Source organism: Prunus avium, chromosome 6 (assembly GCF_965620075.1).
Source record: "Prunus avium chromosome 6, drPruAviu1.hap1.1, whole genome shotgun sequence".
Taxonomy (NCBI): Eukaryota; Viridiplantae; Streptophyta; class Magnoliopsida; order Rosales; family Rosaceae; genus Prunus; species Prunus avium.
In genome coordinates this window covers 915,119-938,563 of record NC_142289.1, presented here as the reverse complement: position 1 = coordinate 938,563, position 23,445 = coordinate 915,119, and the positions used below count along the sequence as shown (strand labels likewise).

At 37.9% G+C, this 23,445-nt stretch overlaps 5 protein-coding genes across 8 annotated transcripts; 1 reads left to right on the top strand and 4 right to left on the bottom strand.

Moving 5' to 3' along the window:
• Positions 1 to 1,481: 1,481 nt before the first annotated feature.
• On the bottom strand, positions 1,482 to 5,700 carry LOC110754316 (Homeodomain-like superfamily protein). 2 transcript variants are annotated; one of them, XM_021955375.2, is made up of 8 exons: positions 5,431 to 5,700; positions 4,148 to 4,934; positions 3,686 to 3,845; positions 3,495 to 3,571; positions 3,356 to 3,395; positions 2,877 to 2,934; positions 2,540 to 2,609; positions 1,482 to 2,231 (listed from the first exon to the last, which is right to left on the bottom strand). In XM_021955375.2, the coding sequence occupies exons 2-8, from the start codon at positions 4,718 to 4,720 to the stop codon at positions 1,866 to 1,868; spliced, it is 1,344 nt and encodes a 447-aa protein (XP_021811067.1). In that variant the 5' UTR covers positions 4,721 to 4,934; positions 5,431 to 5,700; the 3' UTR covers positions 1,482 to 1,865. The 2 variants fall into 2 exon arrangements, with proteins under 2 accessions (XP_021811067.1, XP_021811066.1); XM_021955374.2 differs by having other exon boundaries at positions 3,686 to 3,878; positions 5,431 to 5,697.
• Positions 5,701 to 8,449: 2,749 nt separating this feature from the next.
• LOC110754357 (peroxygenase) lies at positions 8,450 to 10,111 on the top strand. Its single transcript, XM_021955416.2, has 6 exons — positions 8,450 to 8,696; positions 8,813 to 8,962; positions 9,072 to 9,157; positions 9,242 to 9,336; positions 9,556 to 9,681; positions 9,766 to 10,111. Exons 1-6 carry the CDS (start codon positions 8,582 to 8,584, stop codon positions 9,917 to 9,919), a joined length of 726 nt encoding a protein of 241 aa, XP_021811108.1. The 5' UTR covers positions 8,450 to 8,581; the 3' UTR covers positions 9,920 to 10,111.
• Positions 10,112 to 10,691: 580 nt separating this feature from the next.
• Positions 10,692 to 12,619, bottom strand: EMB2171 (Ribosomal protein L14p/L23e family protein). Its single transcript, XM_021955417.2, has 4 exons — positions 12,462 to 12,619; positions 11,914 to 12,198; positions 11,393 to 11,434; positions 10,692 to 10,916 (listed from the first exon to the last, which is right to left on the bottom strand). The coding sequence occupies exons 1-4, from the start codon at positions 12,472 to 12,474 to the stop codon at positions 10,834 to 10,836; spliced, it is 423 nt and encodes a 140-aa protein (XP_021811109.2). The 5' UTR covers positions 12,475 to 12,619; the 3' UTR covers positions 10,692 to 10,833.
• A 370-nt stretch (positions 12,620 to 12,989) lies between these two features.
• Positions 12,990 to 19,334, bottom strand: SUVR4 (SET-domain containing protein lysine methyltransferase family protein). Of its 3 annotated transcripts, none has more exons than XM_021955310.2 (9): positions 19,047 to 19,334; positions 17,697 to 17,956; positions 16,739 to 17,081; positions 15,787 to 16,439; positions 14,963 to 15,228; positions 14,513 to 14,579; positions 14,306 to 14,356; positions 13,771 to 13,873; positions 12,990 to 13,460 (listed from the first exon to the last, which is right to left on the bottom strand). In XM_021955310.2, exons 2-9 carry the CDS (start codon positions 17,877 to 17,879, stop codon positions 13,453 to 13,455), a joined length of 1,674 nt encoding a protein of 557 aa, XP_021811002.2. In that variant the 5' UTR covers positions 17,880 to 17,956; positions 19,047 to 19,334; the 3' UTR covers positions 12,990 to 13,452. The 3 variants fall into 3 exon arrangements, with proteins under 3 accessions (XP_021811002.2, XP_021811000.2, XP_021811001.2); XM_021955308.2 differs by having other exon boundaries at positions 15,787 to 16,448; positions 19,047 to 19,333; XM_021955309.2 differs by lacking the exon at positions 19,047 to 19,334 and adding an exon at positions 18,045 to 18,856 and having other exon boundaries at positions 15,787 to 16,448.
• Positions 19,335 to 21,194: 1,860 nt separating this feature from the next.
• Positions 21,195 to 23,337, bottom strand: LOC110754276 (Calcium-dependent lipid-binding (CaLB domain) family protein). Its single transcript, XM_021955326.2, has 2 exons — positions 23,113 to 23,337; positions 21,195 to 22,968 (listed from the first exon to the last, which is right to left on the bottom strand). The coding sequence occupies exon 2, from the start codon at positions 22,950 to 22,952 to the stop codon at positions 21,711 to 21,713; it is 1,242 nt and encodes a 413-aa protein (XP_021811018.1). The 5' UTR covers positions 22,953 to 22,968; positions 23,113 to 23,337; the 3' UTR covers positions 21,195 to 21,710.
• Between the last annotated feature and the right edge of the window lie 108 nt (positions 23,338 to 23,445).

Below are 23,445 nucleotides of genomic sequence, written 5' to 3'. Positions count from 1 at the left end.
ATCACCCCAACTGAGTGGGCTAATTACACCAACAAAACAAGTACAGTTATGTCACATATCAGTGGACAAAAATAGGTAAACTTGTTTTCAAATGCCTAAATGTTGTTTCCCCTAACAACAAATAATAAAAACACGAATAAAAGCAAGAGAAGGTACCAAGTCCACAGCATTGAGGGAAGTGCCTAGAGAAAGCGATGCCTTGAGGCTTTCCATCTTCGTTCAGCAGAGGCTCAAACCACCTATTACGCAACATTTTGGATATGTCTGGATCTCGGCTCCAACGGACTAGCTGCAAATCTATTTCTGCACAAAACAATGCAAAGGCTCATCTCATTGGTTGGTGCATGCACAAGTATTTGTTCTTTTAAATAAGTATCCTATTTTAAAAAAAGACATGTACCAAAGCCTTGAGGGCAGCGACTGAGAAAAGAGGTAAGGTCAGGAATGCGCCAAACATTTCCTTCAAATTTTGGACGATTTTTGGATTCTCATACCACTTCAATTCCATGATTTCTGGATTCTCATACCACTTCAATTCCTGCTTTGGCATATCACCTACACCCTTGTTCACGTTGCCGATGACGCTGTTGTCCATGTTGTCGATATGCGTCGTCAACGTGGCTCTTGCAACCCTAGGAAAACACAGAATTTAAATTAAATCAGATATATGTATGTAAAATGAGGATTATGTCTGTCGTTTTTGCAGTTGAGGGCGAAACTAACCTCTTCTTCACCATCTGGAGGACTTCTGGATCCTTGTACCACTTGACAAAAAGCTCATAATAGCCTTCTTTGCTGGTCTCCATGTCCATGGTCGCGTCGCGCTGTCGGTTGAGAGAAGAAGATATTTTAAGGTGGATTTATTTAAGGGAGATGGCGGGAATATTTTGGGGTGGATTTATACAATTCGGGGATGAGCCGTGGTGACCTGGCTTTTTTGGGCCTATGCGGAGCGAGTTGAGACATACATGGAGGAAGACATGCATAAATGGAGTATTCTGATTTTGGGCTTGATGAATGGGGTTTCAATTTTCTTTTTGGGTTAATTACATTTTTAGTTACTGGGATTTGGCTCAAAATCAAATTTAATCACCATTATTTTAATTTTTCCAATTTGGTCACTGTATTTGGAGTAGTTAACAAATTCAATCAAATGCTTCAATTCTGTCAGTTTGTTTACTACTGCAAATACGATGACCAAAGTGAGAAAATTGAAAGAAAATTGAAACTACGATGACCAAATTTGATTTCGAGCCAAACCCAATGACCAAAAATGTAATTAACCTTTTTTTAAAAAAAAATAATTCATCGAGGTGGCACAAACTGAATTCGGCTATTTAAATATAAAAGGGAAACAAAAAAGATGACAAAAAATTTAATAATTTCTTTTTCTTTTCCCTTGTGATGTTTTTTTTACCGTTCTTCAACTAAAATATAGATAAATTCAGATTATCAATGGTTCTAAACAGAAATCTAGCATGTGCTCCAAAAAGATAATGGAATATTAATCTCATAATAGTACTTACTGTACATAACATACATGATACTGATTGTCATATTTGAGAAGAAAAAAAAATTATTCACTTTTGAACAATTTCATCTAATAATTAATAATAAGCATCTCATAAGCACAAAAAGTAAACCCATCATTCTAGGTGGTGGTGACATTTCTCAACGTAGAAAGAAAGAATCCATCCCTAGTCAGAGAATGCTAATCAGGAAACTCATGAACTAAGGTTTTATGTTTTGGTCAACCATGAACTATAGTTTAAACCACCGAAACTGGGACGAGAGAACTCCTGGAGCAGCAAAATGCATGATATAAGATTTCAATACGGAGCAACTCAATCGATTATACCGATGTTTCATCCATTCTTGGCACGTTTTGTGGGCTGGGTACCAGACTCAACATCACCTGGGTGGTCAGGCTCCTCTTGACTTTCGGTTTCTCGTGCCTTCTGCTTCTTCCTATTTGCATCTTGTGAACCTTCTTCCAAGGGGGTGCTCGCACTACTAGCGCTTATTAGTGTTTTCTCATGGTCATGTTTGGAGGTCTCTGGTTTATCCTCTCCAGGGGAAGGACACACAAGATTTGATGGTGGAGTAGCGTGGTCATCCACAGTGGATGATGCGGGCTTCACCCTGCTGTCTTCCATCTTTCTCTGTTGCTTAAACATCTTTTCAAGGTACTTGCCTTGTTCTTCAATTTGCAACTGCAAATTTCTTTGGTTCTGCAAGAATTAAATATGACATCAGAACAAGTGAACAACCAATACACACTTACTCTCTCCCTCCCCCATGTGTGTGTGTGTGTGTGTGTGTGTGTGAGAAAGAGAGAGAGAGAGAGACGCATGGAATCATCAACAGAATATTTAAATTACTATTCAATAAAACTAATTTAAACAAGAAACAAAACTGAACTCTCAAGATGTAAATTACACTGATTCTTTACACCCTACCCAGTTCCCAACAAGCAAACAGTTGTTACACATTCTAAACAGAAAATAGAGAAGGCAATCTGTGTCTTCCAACTGCATACCTCAAGTTGTTCGTGAAGCCGCTTTTGGAGCTCCACCTGCAACCGCAATGCTTCAGTAATCCCCAAACTCCTGCACGAGGTGGACAACAAAAGGAGAAGCCTGATTTCAACTTAATACCTCACAAATAGATTGTAGTACAGATCTCTCGCAGAAAAGCTTAGCATTCCCAGTTGCATAGGTTAATAAATGAAACTTTTGTGCTAACAAAGAGAATACACGAAACTTTTATAACATAGTATAGCAATGGTCACAAACTAGAGGGGATAAATTAGTAAAGGAAAAGAAAAGAGTGAGATGCTTATGCTTCAATATTCTGGGTGAATGAAAAATACATACGCTTTCAAGTCTAGAGAATTTGTTTCTTCAACCGGAGTTGAAACTTTCTCACACGCTCCTGGCAGAAAAGAAAGAAGAACATAATTTACTCATAACTCAAATGCTAGATTCTTTTACGAAGAGATGTCTACATACACGCATAGACATACACATAGGGATCTTCTTTTTCAGACAAGAGAGGATTATAATGACATAATAAAGGAACACAAATGATGTATATTTCATACTGTAACACAATAACATAGGAAGTGAGGGGAAACAGAAATGTATAAATGAAAGTCAGCTCAGTATTTCTAAGAGTTTGAAGAAAAGTTTAACCATCAAGCAACACAAAAGGCTGTTCATAACTACCAGGAGGACTAATTAGAGAAACCACCTAGAAATCAAAACATTTTTATAAATGACAATTTGGCAAGCCAAAGGCCTCAAAGATGTTTCAAGCAAAACACCTAATAAATAACAAAGGAGGTAATATTTACCTTCTGATGACTCCGGTTTGTATCTGGCTGTTCTATATTTCTGAAATTTAAAATAATAAAAAAAGGTCCAGCAAAACAAATAAAACAACCACCAACTTGTCATAGGGAACTAATCGAGGATAGAAATATATTCGCATACCTGTAAATGGCTTTTTACATGATAGATTGTCAAGCCTTCAACTTTCATGAGGTTTAAAATACCCTTAGGAGTAGCTCCTGTTTGTTAGTTATTAGCCAATGACAAAAGAAGCTGTCACTTCTCATACCCATGGAAATAAAGAACTATAACATGATGACCAAAAACAAAACATGGTAGCATGAGTTACCCACGTTCACTCCCATCAAGCTGGTTGACAGCTTCCACAAAGGCTTCATGAAGTTCTTGTGTCCAACGCATTCTGGGTTTGGTTGGAGGTGCAGTGGACAATGGTTCAGGGCTGGGACGAAATTCTTCAGATTGAACTGGCTGATGCTGTTGAATCAGGGGCGGCTGCACCAGGATATCAGAATATGGGTTCAACACCTGGCATGTTTAAAGTTATAAGTAAACATAGACAGACTAACCCCGAAGTAAAGTTCAATGTGAAAATTCAATTTTTTGAAGTCTCTAAAAGATGTGTCAAAACAAAATAGTCGCTATATATTAAGGTCACAAAAACTGCTGACTAGAAACAAAATATCATACCACATTATTATTCACTAAACAATAAAATAGCCATGAAATTATCAAAATGTTTTAGCTCTATTGGAAATACTGACTGTAATCATCCAAATAGAAGTATCAAAACACACCTTTGGTTTGGGATCCACTGCATCAACATCAATGGGAAGCTCCCAGTTTGGGTCCAGAGCATCATCAAAGGAAATTAATGGATCCCAATCAGACCAATCGGTCTTTTCAGCATGATCCTCAGATGTTATGACACCAGCACTACTATCCACCAGGCCATTCTGGTCAGGGACATTTTCAGGGAAATGAAGAAATTCCTGAAGTGAATCTGGGTACCAGGAAATATCTTTATTTTCTTCAGAGTAATTAATCAATGCTGTAGGTTGTACTTCTGAATGGGAAGAATGTGTCAGTGACAATGATTTTTCATCAACTGGTAATTTAAAAATGAATGGAGAATTTTGGGAACGCCTTTCACAAGGGGAAACTGAGGAAAAATGAACATCATTGGGCCTGGAAGATGATGAAACTAAGTGCCCCGGGGAAGAAGCCTGTGGTAACATAGAATATCTAGTCTTCTCCCTTTGTGATGAAACCTGAAAAGAATCTGGCAATCTGGAATACTTATCATCAAGAGGGGTAGAGAGATTTGGAAATGATGAAGACATAGCTTTGGAAGACCCGAAGTTACTCATCCGTTTTGCACCCGATCTTCAAATAAATAGAGCAGTATGGATGTTCGTTATTGTTTGCGACTCAAGTCTGCCGACTAGTGTCTTCCCAGCCACTCCCACAACGTTATTCTTCATTGTCAACATAACAGAAACTACATTACACACAAGGAGAGCTTTAACCACATTCAGCCTAATATTCACATTCACTATCATCCAATGAGCTGATTGCTGGTACCTGTGAGAAGAAAATTACATACAGAATGAGGCTGGTCAAAGTCTTTTCACCATATCTCGGCCAACGGTGGTATAAACAAAAGTCAAAGTCGCAGAGATTGAACATTTATTTATATGAGTTTAAAAGCAAACTGAAATTAACTTTTCAGAAGACTTTTGATATTTTCCAACCGACCAAATCTCAACCCCACAAAAATGATCCATAATTTCAATCCCTTAAACAACTATAATCAATAAACTCCCACATAGCATCATAAACACGTCAATAAGCACATAACACAAAAATAACCCAAAGAGCAAAAGCAAACGAACTCAACTACGCAAAACCGCATATAATCAAATGATCTGTTCAAAATTAAAGACAGCACAGCACAGAACACGTCAAGAAAGCATACTGATTTCCCATAATTTCAGAGAAAACAAAACTGATATGGAGATATAAACTATACAGAAAAATCATCTATGTAAACAGAATAGTGGGAATTGAGCAATCTTACCCAAGAGTGAGAAAACTGAAACTTGAATCCCAAAGGCTGGACTTTGAATCAAAGTTGAAAGCTTTGGGGGTATGCAGCAGAAAAGCGAGCCAAAAAAAAAAAAAGAGAGGAAAACTATCTATGAAGATTCTGGTAGACACGGAATGATATGACGACGGCTGTTCTCTCCTTGACTTAATCTCACATCACAAGAACTCCCTCCTCTCTCCCTAGAAAGAGAGAAGAACGTATTTGTCTTCTGTTGTCTCTCTTTCTCTCTCTCTCTCTCTCTCTCTCTCTCTCTCTCTCTCTTTGTGATGACTAGGAAAATGTTAAGCTGCCACCATTGAATTTTGATCTTAGATTCTGGCCGTTGGTTTGGATTAATTATAATTAATTTGATGATTAATCAACAGTTATGATTTGAGGAGAGTACTTTGGTGGTGGTCTGAATGGCAGCCATACACAAAGCTGGTGGGACCCACTCTCTCAAGTGGCCCCTCTTTGTCCTTTTTACGCTATTTCCCATTCACGCTTCAATGCTTTGGGTTGGGTCTGCTTGCAAATTTCCCTTCTTATTTCTTAGTTTTATCTGGATTTGGTCAATTACTTATGGGGAATGTTAACAATTTTTTCTCTAACCTTCTTATTTGGATCTTTTTCATTTCTCTCACACGTGTCATTCTCCTTACACTTAGGCCCCGTTTGGTTCACGGAATGAATTTGATGGGAAATCATTTCCCATGTCATTTCCCAAGGGATGGAAAATGTTGATTCCTTTCCCATGTTTGGTAATGCGGGGAAAGTGATCCGGAAATATCACTTTATTTCATTTCCCATGTTTGTTTTGAGTATGAATGGAAAACAAATTTTGTTTAGTTTCCCAATTGTACCCTTATAAAAAAAAAAAAAAATACCAATAATTGTTGGATAAAAATTGTAATTATGAATTGTTAGTAATGACAAATTAGTCAAAAAAAATTGTATTTAATGCTAGTTTTACTTTCCCATGGGAAGGGAAAGTGAAACCCAAGGAGGAAGGAATGATTCACTTTCCCTCCTACTTTCCCATGTGCTAGGAATCGCTTTCCCATGCCTGACTTACCAAACATGGGAAAAGAATTGATTTCCCATGCCCAAGATTCTTTTCCCATGAACCAAACGCAGCCTTAAAACAATGTTCTTAATGCATCTTACCAATTATGTTTTGTTTTCCAAGTTTACCCTTAATAAATGTATTGAATTTCATGTTTTCTTTAATTTATGAAAAAAAAAACCAAATCTGGTTAAATTGAAAGAAAATGAAAGTCAATACATATAATAAGGGTAAATTTGGAAAACAAAACATAGTTTGTATGATACATTAATGACATTGTTTTACGTGTAAGGATAGTGACACATGTCATGAAGAAAATAGAGAATGTCCAAAAAAGAAGATTGCTAGCATTCCTCATTACTTATTACTTTCTCTTTCTAGCAATTACTTATTGCTCATAGAAGTTAATTGGATATAGTTGTGAATAATAACACCGCTTTTTCTTTCTGTTTACAACAATGAACAGAAAATTAAAAGTTTTAACTGGTGACTTGCTTTTTCTTTCTGTTTACAACAATGAACAGAAAATTAAAAGTTTTAATGGTGACTTGCCCTCTAAATATGTACCTAACTTTCGATTTATCTCATATTCTTTTTTTTTTAGAAAATTAAAGATATGAACATTTTTTCTCCAATTTCTCCCATGCCATCTAAATCATCAACATTTCATCCAATTTTCTATTAAATCATTAAAAACAAATATATATTTTTTAGAAAAAAACTAAAGAAAAAGAGAACAAAACAAAAACAAAAAAAGAAACCTATCCCCACCCACATACCCCCCTTTCGCTCTCTTTTTTTCTCCCCTAACCTGACCACCCCCTTCCCCACCCGCAACTCATCCCAAGACCCGTTCGCAACCCATCCCCCCTCCCCACCGTCGCTGCCTCCCCTTTCGCAACGCAGCCCCAGACCCACGACCACCCCTTTACCCATCGCGGCTTCCCAGCCACCACCCCACAACCATCACTCTCTCTCTTCCCCCCAAACCCCAGGCCCATCCCCGACACCCACAAAGTTACCCACCTCGCCACAACACACCCCCCCCCCCCCCTCCCCCGGGTGGGTTTTGCTAAAATAGACAAATAGATCTGGTTTTTTTTTTTGTGTGTTCAAATATGTGCATCTGGGTTTTTTTTTTCAAATATATGGTGGTGGTTTTGGTGTTATTACATGGGATGTGTTCGATCTTTGGGTGGAATGAGGGCAGGGAGAGAAGTCAAGGGAGAGAGAATGGGTGGTTGTGTGATTTGTGAGGAGGACATGGGAGGTTGGGATTTGGGTAAGAAGGGCTTGGGGAGAGAGAGAGAGAGACAGAGAGAGATTTTACTTTAGTGTTATAATTATTATTTCAAAATTTAAATTATTTTTATTTTATTTTAACATAAAAATAACCAATTTACCCTCATATTTAACAGCAAATTGGATGGAATGTTGAGGAATTAAACGGAATAGGGGAAATTGGATTAAAAAAAGAAATTCATATCCTTAATTTTTTATTTTTTTTATATAAAAAAAAGGATAGAGGATAAATCAAAAACTAAGTACAAGTTTATGGGGACAAATCACCAATTAAGCCTTATAAAGTTATAACCCAAAAATAAAATAATGAACAAAGAAATGTTCTTTTTCGGTTACATCACATAGGCCCAAAAGAAAAACTAGACCACAACGAGTATGGGTTCAATCTTCATAAGGCAAAGCCTTTAATTATCATTGGATAACCTAAATTGACATTGAAATAAATAACCATTACTTCTCTTTTTTTCGCAAAATAAAAATTTGACATATAATCGACAATACAAAAAGAAAAAATTTGTGTACAAGTGTCAAACTGCGACAAGCACTGCGAGTCACTTGGAGTTTGTTGTGCTCAATTATCAGCTTCTTACCACTTCTCCAATCCTTGTTTGTTTGTTTGTTTAATTCATTAATTATTAGAGCAGGGTCAATTATCTGATTACAAATCACAGAGCAGATTAAGTTCTTGTGCACCTAAGTACGTACTCCGTAGGTAGCTGAAGAGAGAGAGAGAGAGAGAGAGAGAGAGAGAGAGAGAGAGAGAGAGAGAGAGAGATGGCGACTGAGCAACAGGTATCGAAGGAAGCCATGGCAACGGTGGCTGAGAAGGCACCAATCACCGCGGAGAGGAAGGTCCGCAATGATCTGGAGACCAAGCTCCCCAAGCCTTGTAATTAGTTTCAGTTTTGTTTATTTAAATTACGATACTTGTTTTAATTTTACCTTTTAAGTTGTACAAAAATTAGCAACTATTAATGTTTCTTCTTCTTCTTCTTCTTAATTTAGACATGCCTAGAGCTATGACTGCTCCTGATACGGAGAACATCAATGGCACATGGGGACATAAGCATTGTAATATGTCTGTGCTTCAGCAGCATGCAGCTTTTTTCGACCAAGACAAGGATGGTATCATCTACCCTTCCGAGACATATAGAGGTAAGCTTAGACAGCTATAAATCAATCCATCAATTTCGAAAATTTCTAAGTATTAGGTTTTTTATTGTCACAACACAGCAACAGATCTGACTTGAATTAGTATTTGCAGGATTTCGTGCACTCGGGTTTAATGTCGTTGCTTCTTTCATTTTCATGGTTCTTGTCCATGCAGCAATGAGTTATGCAACTCTGCCTGTAAGTTAGACAATGCCTTTTCTATTTTGTAACTTTTAAGAGCCAACTGATCACCAAAAGGCTAATTCCTTTTTTCTTCTGCAGACATGGATGCCTTCACCTTACTTTGCAATACACATCGAAAACATACACCGGGCAAAGCATGGAAGTGACTCAGGGGCCTATGACACAGAGGGAAGGTGAGATGAGAATACTTGCTTTGCTCATACCTAATAAATAATGATGGATGGATGGATCATGGGTAGTTAATTGGTAAAAACTAATTGGGGCTTTGCATGTACATTAAACTGTCACATGAAATTGCAATCCTGTTAGTTCTTTCCATACCAGCATTTTCTTTGGCTAAAAGTTATAGCTACTGCAAGCTTAGTATATGTTGTCTTCTATGTATGCTGCAGGTATATTCCGGCAAATCTTGAGAATCTGTTCAGCAAGTACGCCTGTACCGTGCCTGATAAGCTCACCTTCAAGGAGCTTTGGCACATGACTCAAGCTAACCGTGACGCCTTTGATTTCTTTGGCTGGTCTCTTTCTATCTTCCTCTCTCGAGCACACGCACACACCCGCGAAAACATAGTATAGTTAATTCAATTCTGATACTGTTGCAGGATTGCAAGTAAACTGGAATGGGGAGTTCTGTATGTTCTTGCGAAAGATGAACATGGCTACTTGGCAAAGGAAGCCGTGAGGCGCTGTTTCGATGGAAGCTTGTTCGAATACTGTGCCAAGTCGCAGAAGGGTGCTGTTGGTAAACTCGGATGAGGAAGAGCGTCATAGTTTATGATTTGTTGGTTTGTGTTTGTATTAGTTCTTGAGCTTGATAGGCGTTTTCTTTTGTTCTGAGATTTGATAGACTGATAAGTGATAATAGAAAAAGGTCTAAATAATGTGACTTCAAGGAGTTGGATGAACAACTCCTAGACTTTCAGTTGATCCCACTCATTTAAAGCATCAGATTTTTCCTAAGCTTGAAACTGTATGATTACTTGACTAGATGGCTAAGTGAGGGCTCACCTCTCTTCACACTTTTGTGTATATACTTTGTTTATGTTTGTTAATCAATAACAGCATTTTCCTCTTCGCGAATTAAAACACACAAAGACAGGAGTTGATTATCCATATAATCAATCTGCATTATTGGCTAACTTATATAACCATCATAGACGAGATAAAAGCCCTAACCACAATCAACTGTAAACCAGTCTCATGTCTCATGGCCCCGGATGATTTTGTGACTGCAACTTGCTATGCTACTACAGTAGCTTGCTTGTGCCTCAACGTATTTCTTAAATTAAACTTGTCCTTTTTTCCAAAATTTCATGTAACCAAAAAGCATGCCTACTAGAATCCAGAGGTAAACCAACTCAATGCAATTGTTTTTTAGTGTAACTCCCCAGCCACCAAGAACAAAGATGGAAACTATGCTCCAAGTGCAAATGAGCACAAATGGAAACCGCTTATCCTAAATGATTTAGCAATGCAATCATGCAGAAATTGTGCAAGTGAAATAGACCGATAAGATGAACAGAAAACATGAAAATAAATGGACCTACCGAAATTTTGTAGTGATTAAAAGAAATAGGCTCCCTTACAATCATAAAACAGTCTACATGATAGTCAAACTAATATCAGTAAAATTTGAAAAAAAAACAATATAAATAAGGGAATTGAAGAACTTAAACAATGGCATTGGCTGCACTTGCAATCCTTGGCCACAGATCAGCGCATTCCTTTCCGATAGGTCCAGTGATCGCAGACCCTACGACAGCAAGTGAAATGAAGAACATTGTTAAGATAATGGTCCTACAATGTTGAAACTAATGGCAGATGACTTAACTGGATTTCAGACAGACCAATATTTTCACATCACCTGAACTAAGACAAGGCTTACTTACCACATTCTACGACTTTCAAGGCTACAGAATCAAATAGTTTAAGCAAGCAAGCAATCATGCATGCACTATATAGAACCTCCAAAACCACAAAATAGTATATTCTTGTAGTGAAGTTATTAATAGGTGACACTATTATAGAACGGCTACACACCTTTTCACATCACCTGAACTAAGACAAGCCTTACTTACCACATTCTAGGACTTTCAAGGCTACAGAATCAAATAGTTTAAGCAAGCAAGCAATCATGCATGCACTATACTAAACCTCCAAAACCACCAAATAGTATATTCTTATAGTGAAGTTATTAATAGGTGACACTATTATAGAACGGCTACACACCTTTCATTTCGCCCTTTGGATTTACGATGACACCAGCATTATCTGAATCACAAGAACAATCACGGTCAGAAACCTTGAGGAGCAGAATGACTTACATCATAAAATACTTCAATTTTTTAGATAAGTTAAACTCCCTACTGCAATGTATCATGTCTAAAATCTTAATTTTAAACTCTCTACAGAGTCCAAAACAAAATGGCCAGCTCCATTGGTATAATCATACAAACACAAACACAAAAGTATATGATCATTCAGAGCAACCATCCTAAACAACAATTTAAATTCCAACAGCCCAATTGCCCACAACCAGTGCACAAACAATATCAAGAAAAATTATGGTGATGCACGATAACCTGGATATTACAGAATCCACATACCAAACCAGCTTAACTATATAACAGGACACACCAATTACTTCCACATCAATTAAAGCATTCATTTCAATTCAACGCATAACCATTCTTCTAAACACGTTCAAATCAACAAAAAAAACTTTATCTAACATAAAAACAATAAATTACCTTCAAAGTACATGAAAACACCGTCCTTTCGGCGCCATGGCTTGCGCTGGCGCACAATAACAGCAGGCAAGACCTTCTTACGGAGATCAGGCTTGCCTTTCTTGACAGTTGCCATCACCATGTCACCAACACAAGCAGAAGGGAGGCGGTTAAGGCGACCCTTGATTCCCTTTACAGAAATTATGTAAAGGTTCTTGGCACCGGTGTTGTCTGCGCAGTTCACTGTGGCAGCCACCGGCAGACCCAGCGACATCCGGAACTTGTTTCCGGCAGACCCTCCACGCCCTGCAATTCAAACAAATCGAAATTAAACAAATTTATGAACTTTTGACATAAAAGAGAAGAAACCCATCAAGCTGTGATCTTTTGCAAAGAAAATCTCGGGTTAGAGAGGAATTAAGGGTTGATCCATTTTAGTCATTTTCCTCCTGCACCATGTTTGGTTGCTGAGGAAAGTTTAACTCTTTGGACCAGTTGAGGCTAGAGATTGAAATCTGAAAAAACAAGAAATACTAGAGAGAGAGAGAGAGAGAGAGAGAGAGAGAGACCTCGTTTCGACATGGCCGCCAAACCAAAGAGACTTCAGATCTCAAGACTGAGAAGTGGCCTGCGGTTTTGAGCTCCGGAGTTTAAATATAGATGGAGTATAATAAGGCTCGTCTAGGGTTTTGTCCTGTACACTTGTCCTCGCAGTTTTTATTTTAGACAATTTCCTCCTGCACTGTTCGCTATTGTAATTAAACTTTTTATTGGGTATGTATAATCAAACAATTAAATTCTAAATATTCTCTTACGGTTGATGCTTCAAATTATAATGTTAATGATTTTTTTAAATACAAGTGATAATCTATTTTAAATTAATTTAAATTGCAGAGAGGGAGATTCAAACTCTGATGCAGAATGGAGAGCACATCCGTTCTAGCCAATTCGTCTAAGCCCATGTGTTCATGTTAATGTTCTTTTTATGCGTGTGTTTTTTTTTTTCCATGACATAAGTCATCGCCAAACGGGAGACCTAAATTTAGCATGTTAACAAATGGAATGGTATCCAACTTGAGTTGATTGACAACAGAGACTGTACATAACGACTTTCTTACTGGAAAAAAAAAAATGAGGAAGGCAAAGCATGATATTTGGCTCATGTCTTTTCCACCACTACAGACAGAGTCGCTCCCTTTCAGGAACATGAAACTCAAACCTGAGGTCATTCCTCAATTTTCAGTGACAATGGGAAATTGGATGATGAAATAAGTAAAATCAAGTTGATTACAAATTTCCCACGAAAACGCACAGAATGAGATAGCATTACAAGGATCCTGTTTATGATCACCAGTGTGCTTCTATGGCTTCTACAAAATATCTCTAATCTTCTCCAACATTCTGCTTAAATTTTCTCACTTTCAACAAAATTGTCCAGTTTTGGGGCTTGGAAGCATTCCCATTCAAAAATATGATCAGCCACTGCTGTGCTTCAAAACCATCAGCTATCATATCACACAGTCAAGTTATGCCAGTTTAAGGTACAGCCTTGATCACTGCTCATCTAACTGCAAAAGCAAGCCATTAGTCAAGTCTCTATCTTTTCCCCGCACATGAAAACAGCCATAATTACCAGCAACAAAGACGAATTAAGTACTAGATAAACTGAAAATTTTCATCACTGCGGAGGAGTTGAGTTTATAGCCTCAGAAATTAGCACGGATGGAATGGTCACAAGGAACCATAACACCAAGTAAACTATCACCCACCCCTTTTTGAAAAAAAAAATGACTTGGTCACAGAGCCTGAAAAACCTCATAAAAATAATGGCTACGAATGCCTTTTTTTATCATTTTTGTAAACTGTAGTGTTGCTTACCTTTTCGTCCTTTCTGTCTTTTGCCCCGGCAAGCTACACTTCCGCAATTACATTGAAATGCCTCAATAGGATGTTCTAGATCATCAAAGTCAATCCCATAATCCTGCAAAAGGATTTTGCCGATCATTTTATGAACACAGAAATTCAAACTTTCCAATAACTCAATATGGAACAGTTGGCAAAGCACTCATAATGGTCCTGGATGAAATTGTATGTAACTTTGCGGCACTGGACTAGTACAAGTGTATTTCATACATATAATAAGTAGTACACATACCATTATACAAAATGAAGACAAATGAAAAACTTTCACCGTGTGACATCCAAAATAAACCCCAGTGGTAGGTCGTCTAATGCTCAAACTCTCCCACAACGCAAACTCAAAAATTCTCAAACTTGCTAGTGGAACTTAGTAAGTTCCCAGTTGGGACCAACCTACTGTAATCCCAAAATCAAAGCCATATTCTTTTCTTTTCTTTTTCTCCAATTGCCAAGAAGAGTTTCAAGTAGTAGAGAGAAAAGCAAGTTCACTCACCCACGTCAGCTCTTCAAAATCACTCACTGTCCTGGTTGTAAAAAAGGCAAGCTGCATACAAGGAGCACAAAGAAGATACTCAGAGATGCTTCTCATTCACAATGTATAATCACAATCAAACAGAAAAGCCTTCAAACTTTTGAATGTGTATACACAGTGTGTATATGTGTGTGTAAGAATTCACATAGGAAGCAACCAAACCCATACATGATAATAGTGACGGTCAGGAGTCTCCACTTGAACTGGGATATCAATCAAATTTGCATCACAGCATCTGGAATTATAAAGGAAATAATAGTAAGAAAAAACAGGGAGCAAAATGATTTAAAATTTTGATTGCACACATAGCAATTGACTAGAGTCATATGATCTTTGTCTAGATCAATGAATATGACAATTGCTCCTAATAGTTAATTCAATGTAAGAGGTTCCACTTGTTTATTTGACTCGGTAGGAATGAGCTAACTAGCTGACCACTTATTATGCCAAGATTCCTCAGTTCTAAATTATATCACCGAAATTACCTGCATAGGCAAGGATTAAAAATGCAGGTGTGTATATACCATTTATATATACACACATATAAAAATGGGAAATATGACCTCCTTAACCCAAGACAAAGACAAAAAAGAAAATGAATAAGCATTCAAATATTACCTATGATTGATAAATCTTGCAACATTTCCATGAAATGTTGCATCAAGACATAGTGCATCCTCATCCCTCAAAACTCGCTCTGAGCCCCAATCTGCATCTAGTGTTACAGGGTAGGTATGCCTCTCAGCTCCACTGCTGTGCGTATTTCGCTCATATAACTCCGTATTGGTCAATATCTCCCCAACATATTCACACACAAATGTCCCCTTCTGCAAGACCTCTAATGTTCTAACACCCCAGCCTTTTCCTTCAGGAGTCAAGAACACCTGAAGCATATCAGAACAAGATGTATTTACTGGTTTATTACAACTTATAATGATCTCCGTAAAACAAATTCAAACATCTAAAATGGCATATTATTAACAACGTAATGAAAAAAATACAATTTCATAAGGATTAACAATGAAAACAAATTTAACAGAGCTACCAGTGTTCGTTGTTAATAGCCAATCAATGGATGCTTCAAGAAGATAGTACAAGATTAAAAGAGCAATAAGTAGGGCATTGCGCTCATCTAGAATTTCTAAGTAAAGAAATGAAAACTCTGGTGAAATATTGTGCAGCTTCAGCTAGTAAATTCTTAGAGAATATATAAGAAAGCAATAGTTTTGACACTCACAGTCCAAAAACATCTCTTTACTATACTTCTTGAAAGTTAGACACAACATGAAGGTATCAAAACTCATTTTAATTTTAGGTAAAAGAAAAAGTAGTTTAAAGTCGTTTTGTTTAAATGGTTTTCACATGCTCCAAGCAATAATCAATTAGCCAAATAAGATATCCAAATTGAAAGTTACTACCAAAAGGTACGAAGTCAAAATAACCTGTAACTTGCAGGAAATACCCCTTTGCACTATCCGGTTTCCACACCACAAGTCACATCCACATTTTCTCCAGCATTCTTTAATAAACTTCCTGATGTGGTGACCTTTGCATTTTTCAGGCATGTACTCATTCTTCAACCTCTCATGGGGGCAGTCTTGACAATAAAAAAAATTTTGCTTATCTGGTTCCCTCATGCAAGCTGTTAGAAAGTCTTCTTTTAGCAGGCCTTGTTTTGTGTACACAAAATCCCCACAGGTTTCTTGAGCGCATGCACATGGAAATTCTGATGAAAGACAATCTCCTGAACAACCAATGCAGCAGTCTTCATCCGAAATACGGGCCAGTGAGATATTCACATTGGCATGTTGGTAAACTATATTATCCGGAATATAATTGAACTTCGGGAGAGACTCATTTCCAATTTCATCTGCCAATGATATTTTCACTTTTTCGGTAGATTTTGATATGTCATCGAGAGATTTAATTGGCTTCTTTCCCTCACGAGTGATAAGACAGCTCGAACCCATACCATTTAAATGTGCCTGAGAATGTTCTATTCTACAAGGTCCCTTACTTGGTCCTGAAACATGGAGGGCATCCCGACCACTTGTACCCACTTCAGAGGACGCCAAGGATGTGACAGAGTTACCCCCTGATGAACCTGGAAGAGTTAGACAGTAGCATGCTAGGTGGTCAGGAAAAAAAAAAAACCAGTAGCAGCTAAGGCTTCAATAGGATGGACAATTGGGTACACATGGGAAAAAAGATGTCATCATATTTATGGAGGCCCAGTTGTCTTCATTTTGATGCATCTAACTATAACTTTTACCAGACCCAAAAAACTATAACTTTTGGAAGCTCATTGCAACCCAGAGAGAATGAGAATAAAGGAACAGGTTTTGACAATCTTGTAATAGATAATAATATCATGTAGTGGCAAGACAAATATACCTGGACGTCTCATTGGAGCTGGTTGTGCAGAAACTGGAACACAATTTGTGGATTCCTCAGTTTTTGGAATCAGAAAGTCTTTCTTGTGATTACCACGTGAGAGTGCAGATGATGTGGGATTCTTTCCTTCGTCACGGGACTGTTTGAGGGGAATTTGAGAACTAGATCCAGCTCTGCCGTCTCTTAAACAAGGTTCAGATGACTCCATGCTTGCCTGTCGGCTGACCATTCTTGAAGGAATTTCACTTTCTCCATGATCTTCGTCATTAGCCAAATGCAGTTTTTTAGTTGGTCTTTCAGACCCACCTTGCCCCATATCAACTTCTCTCCTATCTTCTTCTCCCTATTCCAGAAAAAAGAAAAATAGGGTAAAAGGCAACCTCAACAATTGCATATTTTATTGCGACTAGTATACAAGCTAAAAGATAGTTACACTAGCTGTGCACTTGGTCCACTGGAGTTAGACATCATATGTGACGAGACAACTCATATGTCCAGTAAATATATGATGTAACTTGTAAGCAACTCGCATGTCCCACCAAAAACAGAGGGAGGTTGGTTTTCAACGTGAATTTTTAAAATCAACTACAATTGAATTGACATTTTTGTTTAATTCATTTTCTAACAATTTAAGCTTTTAAATTCAATGTGATCTAACATCAAAGTTATAATTATAAAAGGTTCTCCGATCCTCCAATCTTCCATCTCCATTGCCAAATGTCTTAATTTACAAGAAATAGAATGCACTTGAACCTATTCTTCGCTTCTTTACGTGTAACCATAAGTTAAACAAGAAGAGGAATTTAAGTAGATATACATTAATAACACATTTCTTGATAGCTTAAGTTTTTTAAGTCTCATTGTTCCCAATTTTAACAACTGTCATTAGTATATATATTAATCGTCCAGTTCCCAACAAAGGCATAAATTAATAAAGTAATAAAAAAAATTGAAATACCTTATTGTCCTGAGACTCAAAATATGCATCCACAAGAGTCCTGTAGTTGTCTTCTTCAATAAGCTCCCAATTTTTATCATACACAGCCAGCAAATTCTTCAGAACTGGTTTGACCAATCTATCAGGAATTCCCAAGGCCCTCGTCGCCTTAAAGGCTTTCAAAACTCTCGGGTTGTTAGTCATGGCCGATGCAAAAGTTGAATAACACTTAATCTGATACTAATTCAGCGGCCTCTTGTTCTTTATGTTCCACACAGCACCTGCACCAATTCGCGGGGCATGTTAGATAAAACTCAAAAGCACACAGCCCATGAACTTTTTACTTGAACAATAGTTTGGATGCCTTACTAATCTCGCTTCCTTTGTCCTGCAATACTTCATTGTTCAATAAATACAAGTACTGTTTATAAAATGACAAATCATCTTGATCAAACTACCAAAGGACTCATAAAATACATGTTAAGAAATAGGAGAAACTAATCATTTTTTATACGGTAGGAATTCAAGGAGTTTATCATGTCAAAATTAGATTGTTCATCTTTGACACTAATCTGATTTGTGTGAGCGGGTCATGTTATATTTGTGTTCGTGTCAAGTAATGTTCAACACAAATTCACTACCTTCGTATCGGTTCGAATCGTGCCGAATATGACAACTCCAAATTCTAGCATTAGTTTGTCGACCAGAAAAACAGAAAATAAAAATAAAAATAACAAAAGAGCACACCCAACAAATATTTCCCACAAAAATCAAATAGTAAATAAACAATACAAGTTGAAACCTCACCCACAATAATATCATGACAGCAACACGAGACTCTGTTAGCCAGTGTATAAATATAATATTCTGATCAACCACCGTACTAAAAACAATCAATATTATTAAAATACGGACATAGGGGACGGAGCATTTTATTATTATTTTTTTCGTTCTTTGCCATGAATGGTTCTGTTTGGCTGCCGAGAAAATGTTGGAAATCCCAAGTTTTTTCCTTCAGGTTTTCCACGCAATAGACAAACCAAATAGCAATTACGAGCGGGTTAAACCCACACTAACAAAAAGCTCCGCTTGGGTCGCTGAGAAATGTGGGAGAATAGAAACACCGAAGTTTGCTCGTTAGCCACGAAGAATACACCGACGCACCAAACGACAAGTAGAAGCAAAACCTTAATCTTTTAGGTCTAACAGTAAACAAATTTTCAATTCAAAAATGCAAGCTTTAAAAATAAAATAAGCACCTCTACTTTTCAGCTTGTGACACTGTTAACAATATTTTAGAGTTTCTCAGAGAGAGGTTCTAAATAAAAAATTAACACTTGAAATTTAATGTAAAAGAGAAATGTTATTTACCTTCTCCTCTTCTCTTCTGTATTTGTATTCTTTTTATGAGTTAAAAGAGGGCTACATCTGCCATGGTGGAAAACAGCGCTGAGAAATAGTCTGGGGGGTCCCGTCTCCTCTGCATTTCTCCTGAGTTCTTCTGATAGAAAATAATAGTGCTAATAACGGCGGCGTGGCGTGGCGTGGTGTGTGGTCCTTTTGAATTAGTTGGGGGGTTTAGGGCCCACGTTTACATAGAGAGAGCCCCGACCCCGAGCAAGTAGTGCTTGCTAGCCTTTTGCTGCTACTTACGGAGTTGGAAGTCCTTTTCGTTTTTGGACAAATGGAACCCGTTGTTAAATTTGGTGTTTAAATACTCTTATTATGCAACGGGTCTGGCCCAATAGAAAAGGGCCTTGATTTGAAGATCATAAGTCTCAGGTTTGAATTCCCACGGCCCATGATTGTGTGTGTGAGAGAAATTCTCCTATCTTGTAATTTAAACTACCGCTTATACTATATAAAAAAAAACCTTTTTTTATAAAAAATTATTATTATTATCCATAATACTATTAAATTTTAGGAACGATGCTTTAAGCAAAAACTAAAAAACTAAAACCTTCAAATCTTGGTCTTGTATTTTTTAACACTGTATAAACATGTTCAATGACTTTTAAGCATTTTGCATTAGTATTGTATTGTGAAATTTTCAAAATTTTTATTAAAATTTCAACGCACTCAATGTAGATAGACTATTGAAAATTATAAGAAAATCATGTGTCAAAATTAGAGAGAATAAAACAAAGTGGCATATCTCGACAAGGAGCAATGTGAATAACCATAAGCGTATCTACAATCAAGCTCTCTATTTTTTAGTTAAAATTTAGCTAAAAACACACAAAAGTTATTTTAGGAGCTCTCTCAAAATTTTGAACTCCAATCATACTCCTTAATAAATTATGCATTAAATTATAGGGAGCCACTAGGAGTCCTTTCTCTCTCCTCATATTTAGGAGCTCCTAGAGGTCTCCTTATTTTATGAGCTGGATAGAGAGCATAGTTGGAGTTGTATTTTTCCAATTTTTTCCTAAAATTTATCTAAAAATATGGTTTAGGGAGCCCATTGTAGATGTTCTAAGTGGACAAATTAAGTATAAAGAGACAAAGGAAAGTAAATCAGGTGTCAAATTAGTGAGAATAAAACAAAATAACAAATCTCGACAAGGTTGATGGAGAATAAATATAAGTGGTCAAATCTTAGCTTGAGGAAGAGTTTGGAAGATTAATGAAGTACTTGTCTAGATGTGAGCAACTGCAATGAATAAATTATCTGGCCCTAAGATGTAGAGGGTTTCCAACAATCAAGTGCGAAAAATATAGCATTTGGAAGAATGTTATATGGGCTAGAGCAAGTGCAATGCATTTCCATAGACCAACCAACAATTAAGAACCAAGAAGCTAATAATTATGTGAATTTATAAGATTATTGAAATACTTGTGTACCCCAAGTAAGTGCAACGATCCTGAAAGAGGAGAGAAACTCTCATACAATACAATAGGGATACCATTTTTTGCTATCTTCGACTAATAATGCAATGACATGTAGGATAACTTTTTAACATGTCATTATATTATTGGTTGGGAATAGCAAAATAGTGTTATCGTGGTTACAAGTAAATTTTTGTCATGAAAGAGGGTAGTGTTATAGTAATTACGAGTTAGAGTCTCCAAAAAAGTTATGACGAATGCTAGATACATTCTCCTCTTGCATCCCTTATTCAGTTTGTTCAATGTGTGTTTAACTCACTCATAAATATATGTATTTAATGTGGTTCAAAACTTTTATTATATTTACATGAAAAATATTAGTAATTTGCATTGAATACATAGATTTATGTGTGAGTGGAATAGTCTTAGACAAAATTGAATGAGGAAAACAAGAATGGAAAGGCAAAAGGAAAATGTAGCTAGCATTGTTCTAATGCCAATAACATCTTTATATATATTAATTCTAAAAATTAACAATACAATATTATATTATTATTGAAACAATACAATATTTGAATCATGAATGATTAATAAATGGAAAACGAGCCTTGCTTGATATCATTGTTTAAACAAATATTATCTTGAACTAAACACAAGTTACATATAAGTTGCATTCACTTAGAATCCCATCAAAGAGAAATGAGACCAAAAATAAAAAAATTACATTCAGCAATTGAAAGGTTAATGCCTCTCATCCTTTTCAATCTCCCAATGGCAATTAAATAAAAAAAGCAAAAACAAAATCAAAGATAAAATAAGAAAATAATAAACACAAGGGGAGGGAGAGAGAGGACGCTCTTAGCCTCTAACCGATTTCACACACCTCTTCTTTCTATTCCTCTAATTCTACGCCTCAGTATTCTCCATCCAATTCCAATTCCAAGCGACCCAATAATGTTCATACTCGGTCTTGACAGCTCCAATATAACTATCTGTGCATCATCTTTGGGCCGCTAATCACATCTCACCTCAGTTTTGACGGTAAAATAACATCAAAACCCAACCTATTTATTTAAGTAAATATGTATAACAAACAAAACCTTTGCGGCTTTGCAAAAGATGTGATGAACATCAACGTCAATAAAATCAATGTCGTTCACCAGAAAAAAAAGAAGGAAGAAAGAAATAAGATGTCGTTTTGACTGTCTACCCTAAGTATGAGGAGTCGTCGAAAGTCATATCAGATGTGCCGAGATGAACCTTGCCACTACTCTTCTTCTTAGGCTTCTTACCTCCGCCACCACAAGAAATTGAAAGCTCGCAACCTAATGCAAAGCAAGAAAACAAACTTTTGCCGCTGCTACGGCTCCGGCGACTCTTCGGCGGTCGGTTGGTGCCGTGGTGAGACGACTGGAGCAACTTCGGATGTTGACTAGTATTGTTATTGTTCTTGTTCTTGCAGTCGTACACTGGGGGCAGCTCTGTCCGCCACCTTTCGATCTTTGTCTTTAACCCCTCCACGCTATCCTGGTCCGTCCATTCATCCAACAACGAGTTCCGTGCATCACCTTTTGCCGCGTGGCGCACCACATTGCCTCCGCCATGGCCAAGTGGATATATCCCCTTGGCTATGGCGGCCGCCACCACGGATGGCGAGGGCCCCACGTCAGAGCAAATGGACCCACCCTTCCCCCCTTTCTGCGCAGAGCTTAGCTCAGAACCGTTCACAATCGAGCTATTGCAAAATGAACCTTGAGGTTTAGTAGTTTTTGAGAAGCCCCCTGTAGCGGCATTGCAAATGGAGCTCGAGGCCCTGCTTTTGGAGAGCCCGTCGCAGATGGAGCTCGCCGGCCGGCTTTTCGAGAACCCGTAATCGCTACCCGTTCGATCGCTCTGGGATCGTTGGAAGATTATGAATTTGTCTTGATCCTTGTAGTTGGGGTCGTGGTTCTTTTGATTTGCCCCCTTTCCTTCGATCAAATCCCAATACCCGACGGCAGAGGAGCTGAGCTCGCTGTAGAGCGGCATGCTGCGCATGGTGTTGTCGAGGAGGCCGAGGCCGATGTTGAGAATCCCCTGCGGGCGGCCGGAGGGGCGGCGCAGCTGGATCGCCATGAAGCGCATCTTGGACTTGTTCTGAAGATTGTTCACCACCACGGCAGCCGTCCCGATCAGCACGTCGCGGAGCCACGCGGAGGCGTAGATCTCGATCATGATCTTCGATGTGTCGTCCTTGAGGAAGTCGTCGTCGACTCGGAAGACGAACTTCTCGTTCCACGTCGGGTTGGTGTGGCCGTTCTGGTCGACACGTGTCGTCAGCTTGCGCTTCGGGTTCACCCACGCGACGGCGAACGTCCGCATGGATTTGGACGCCGGGTAAAGATCTTGCGCCGAAATCAGATTGATCTCCAGGAGCTGGAACGACGAGGCTAATGGTGGTCGTGGCATGATTTGTAATTAATTGCTGCAGCAATCACAATAACAATTATATTAAGAAAGTAAATGCTGCGAGCAATTAATTAAAATATTGCGAATGGCAGGCTGTTTGGATATAATAATACTGATTAATTATTTTTATGAAGAGGATTAGGCACCGGGACGAACGTACGTGGTCAAACGACAACGACTGACCGGCCGACAGTCGTGACCGGCCGCCGGAGACGAACGTATGAGTAGTAGGAAGAGAGGGATGTGCTGCAGTGAGGAATGGTTTGTGTGTGTGTGTGGAGACGAGAGGCTTTTAATTGAAGGCGTGTTGTTAGGGAAGTTTGTTAAGCATCAACGGTTTTAAAACCGTAATTTTCTTAACATAACCTATAATTATAAAACTCAACACTCATACGGGAAACAAGACAACAAATAAACTATCCCAATGTTGCTGTTTTTCTCAAATTTAGAGTCTGTAGATCTGTTAACAAACTATCCCAATGAATCCGATCAC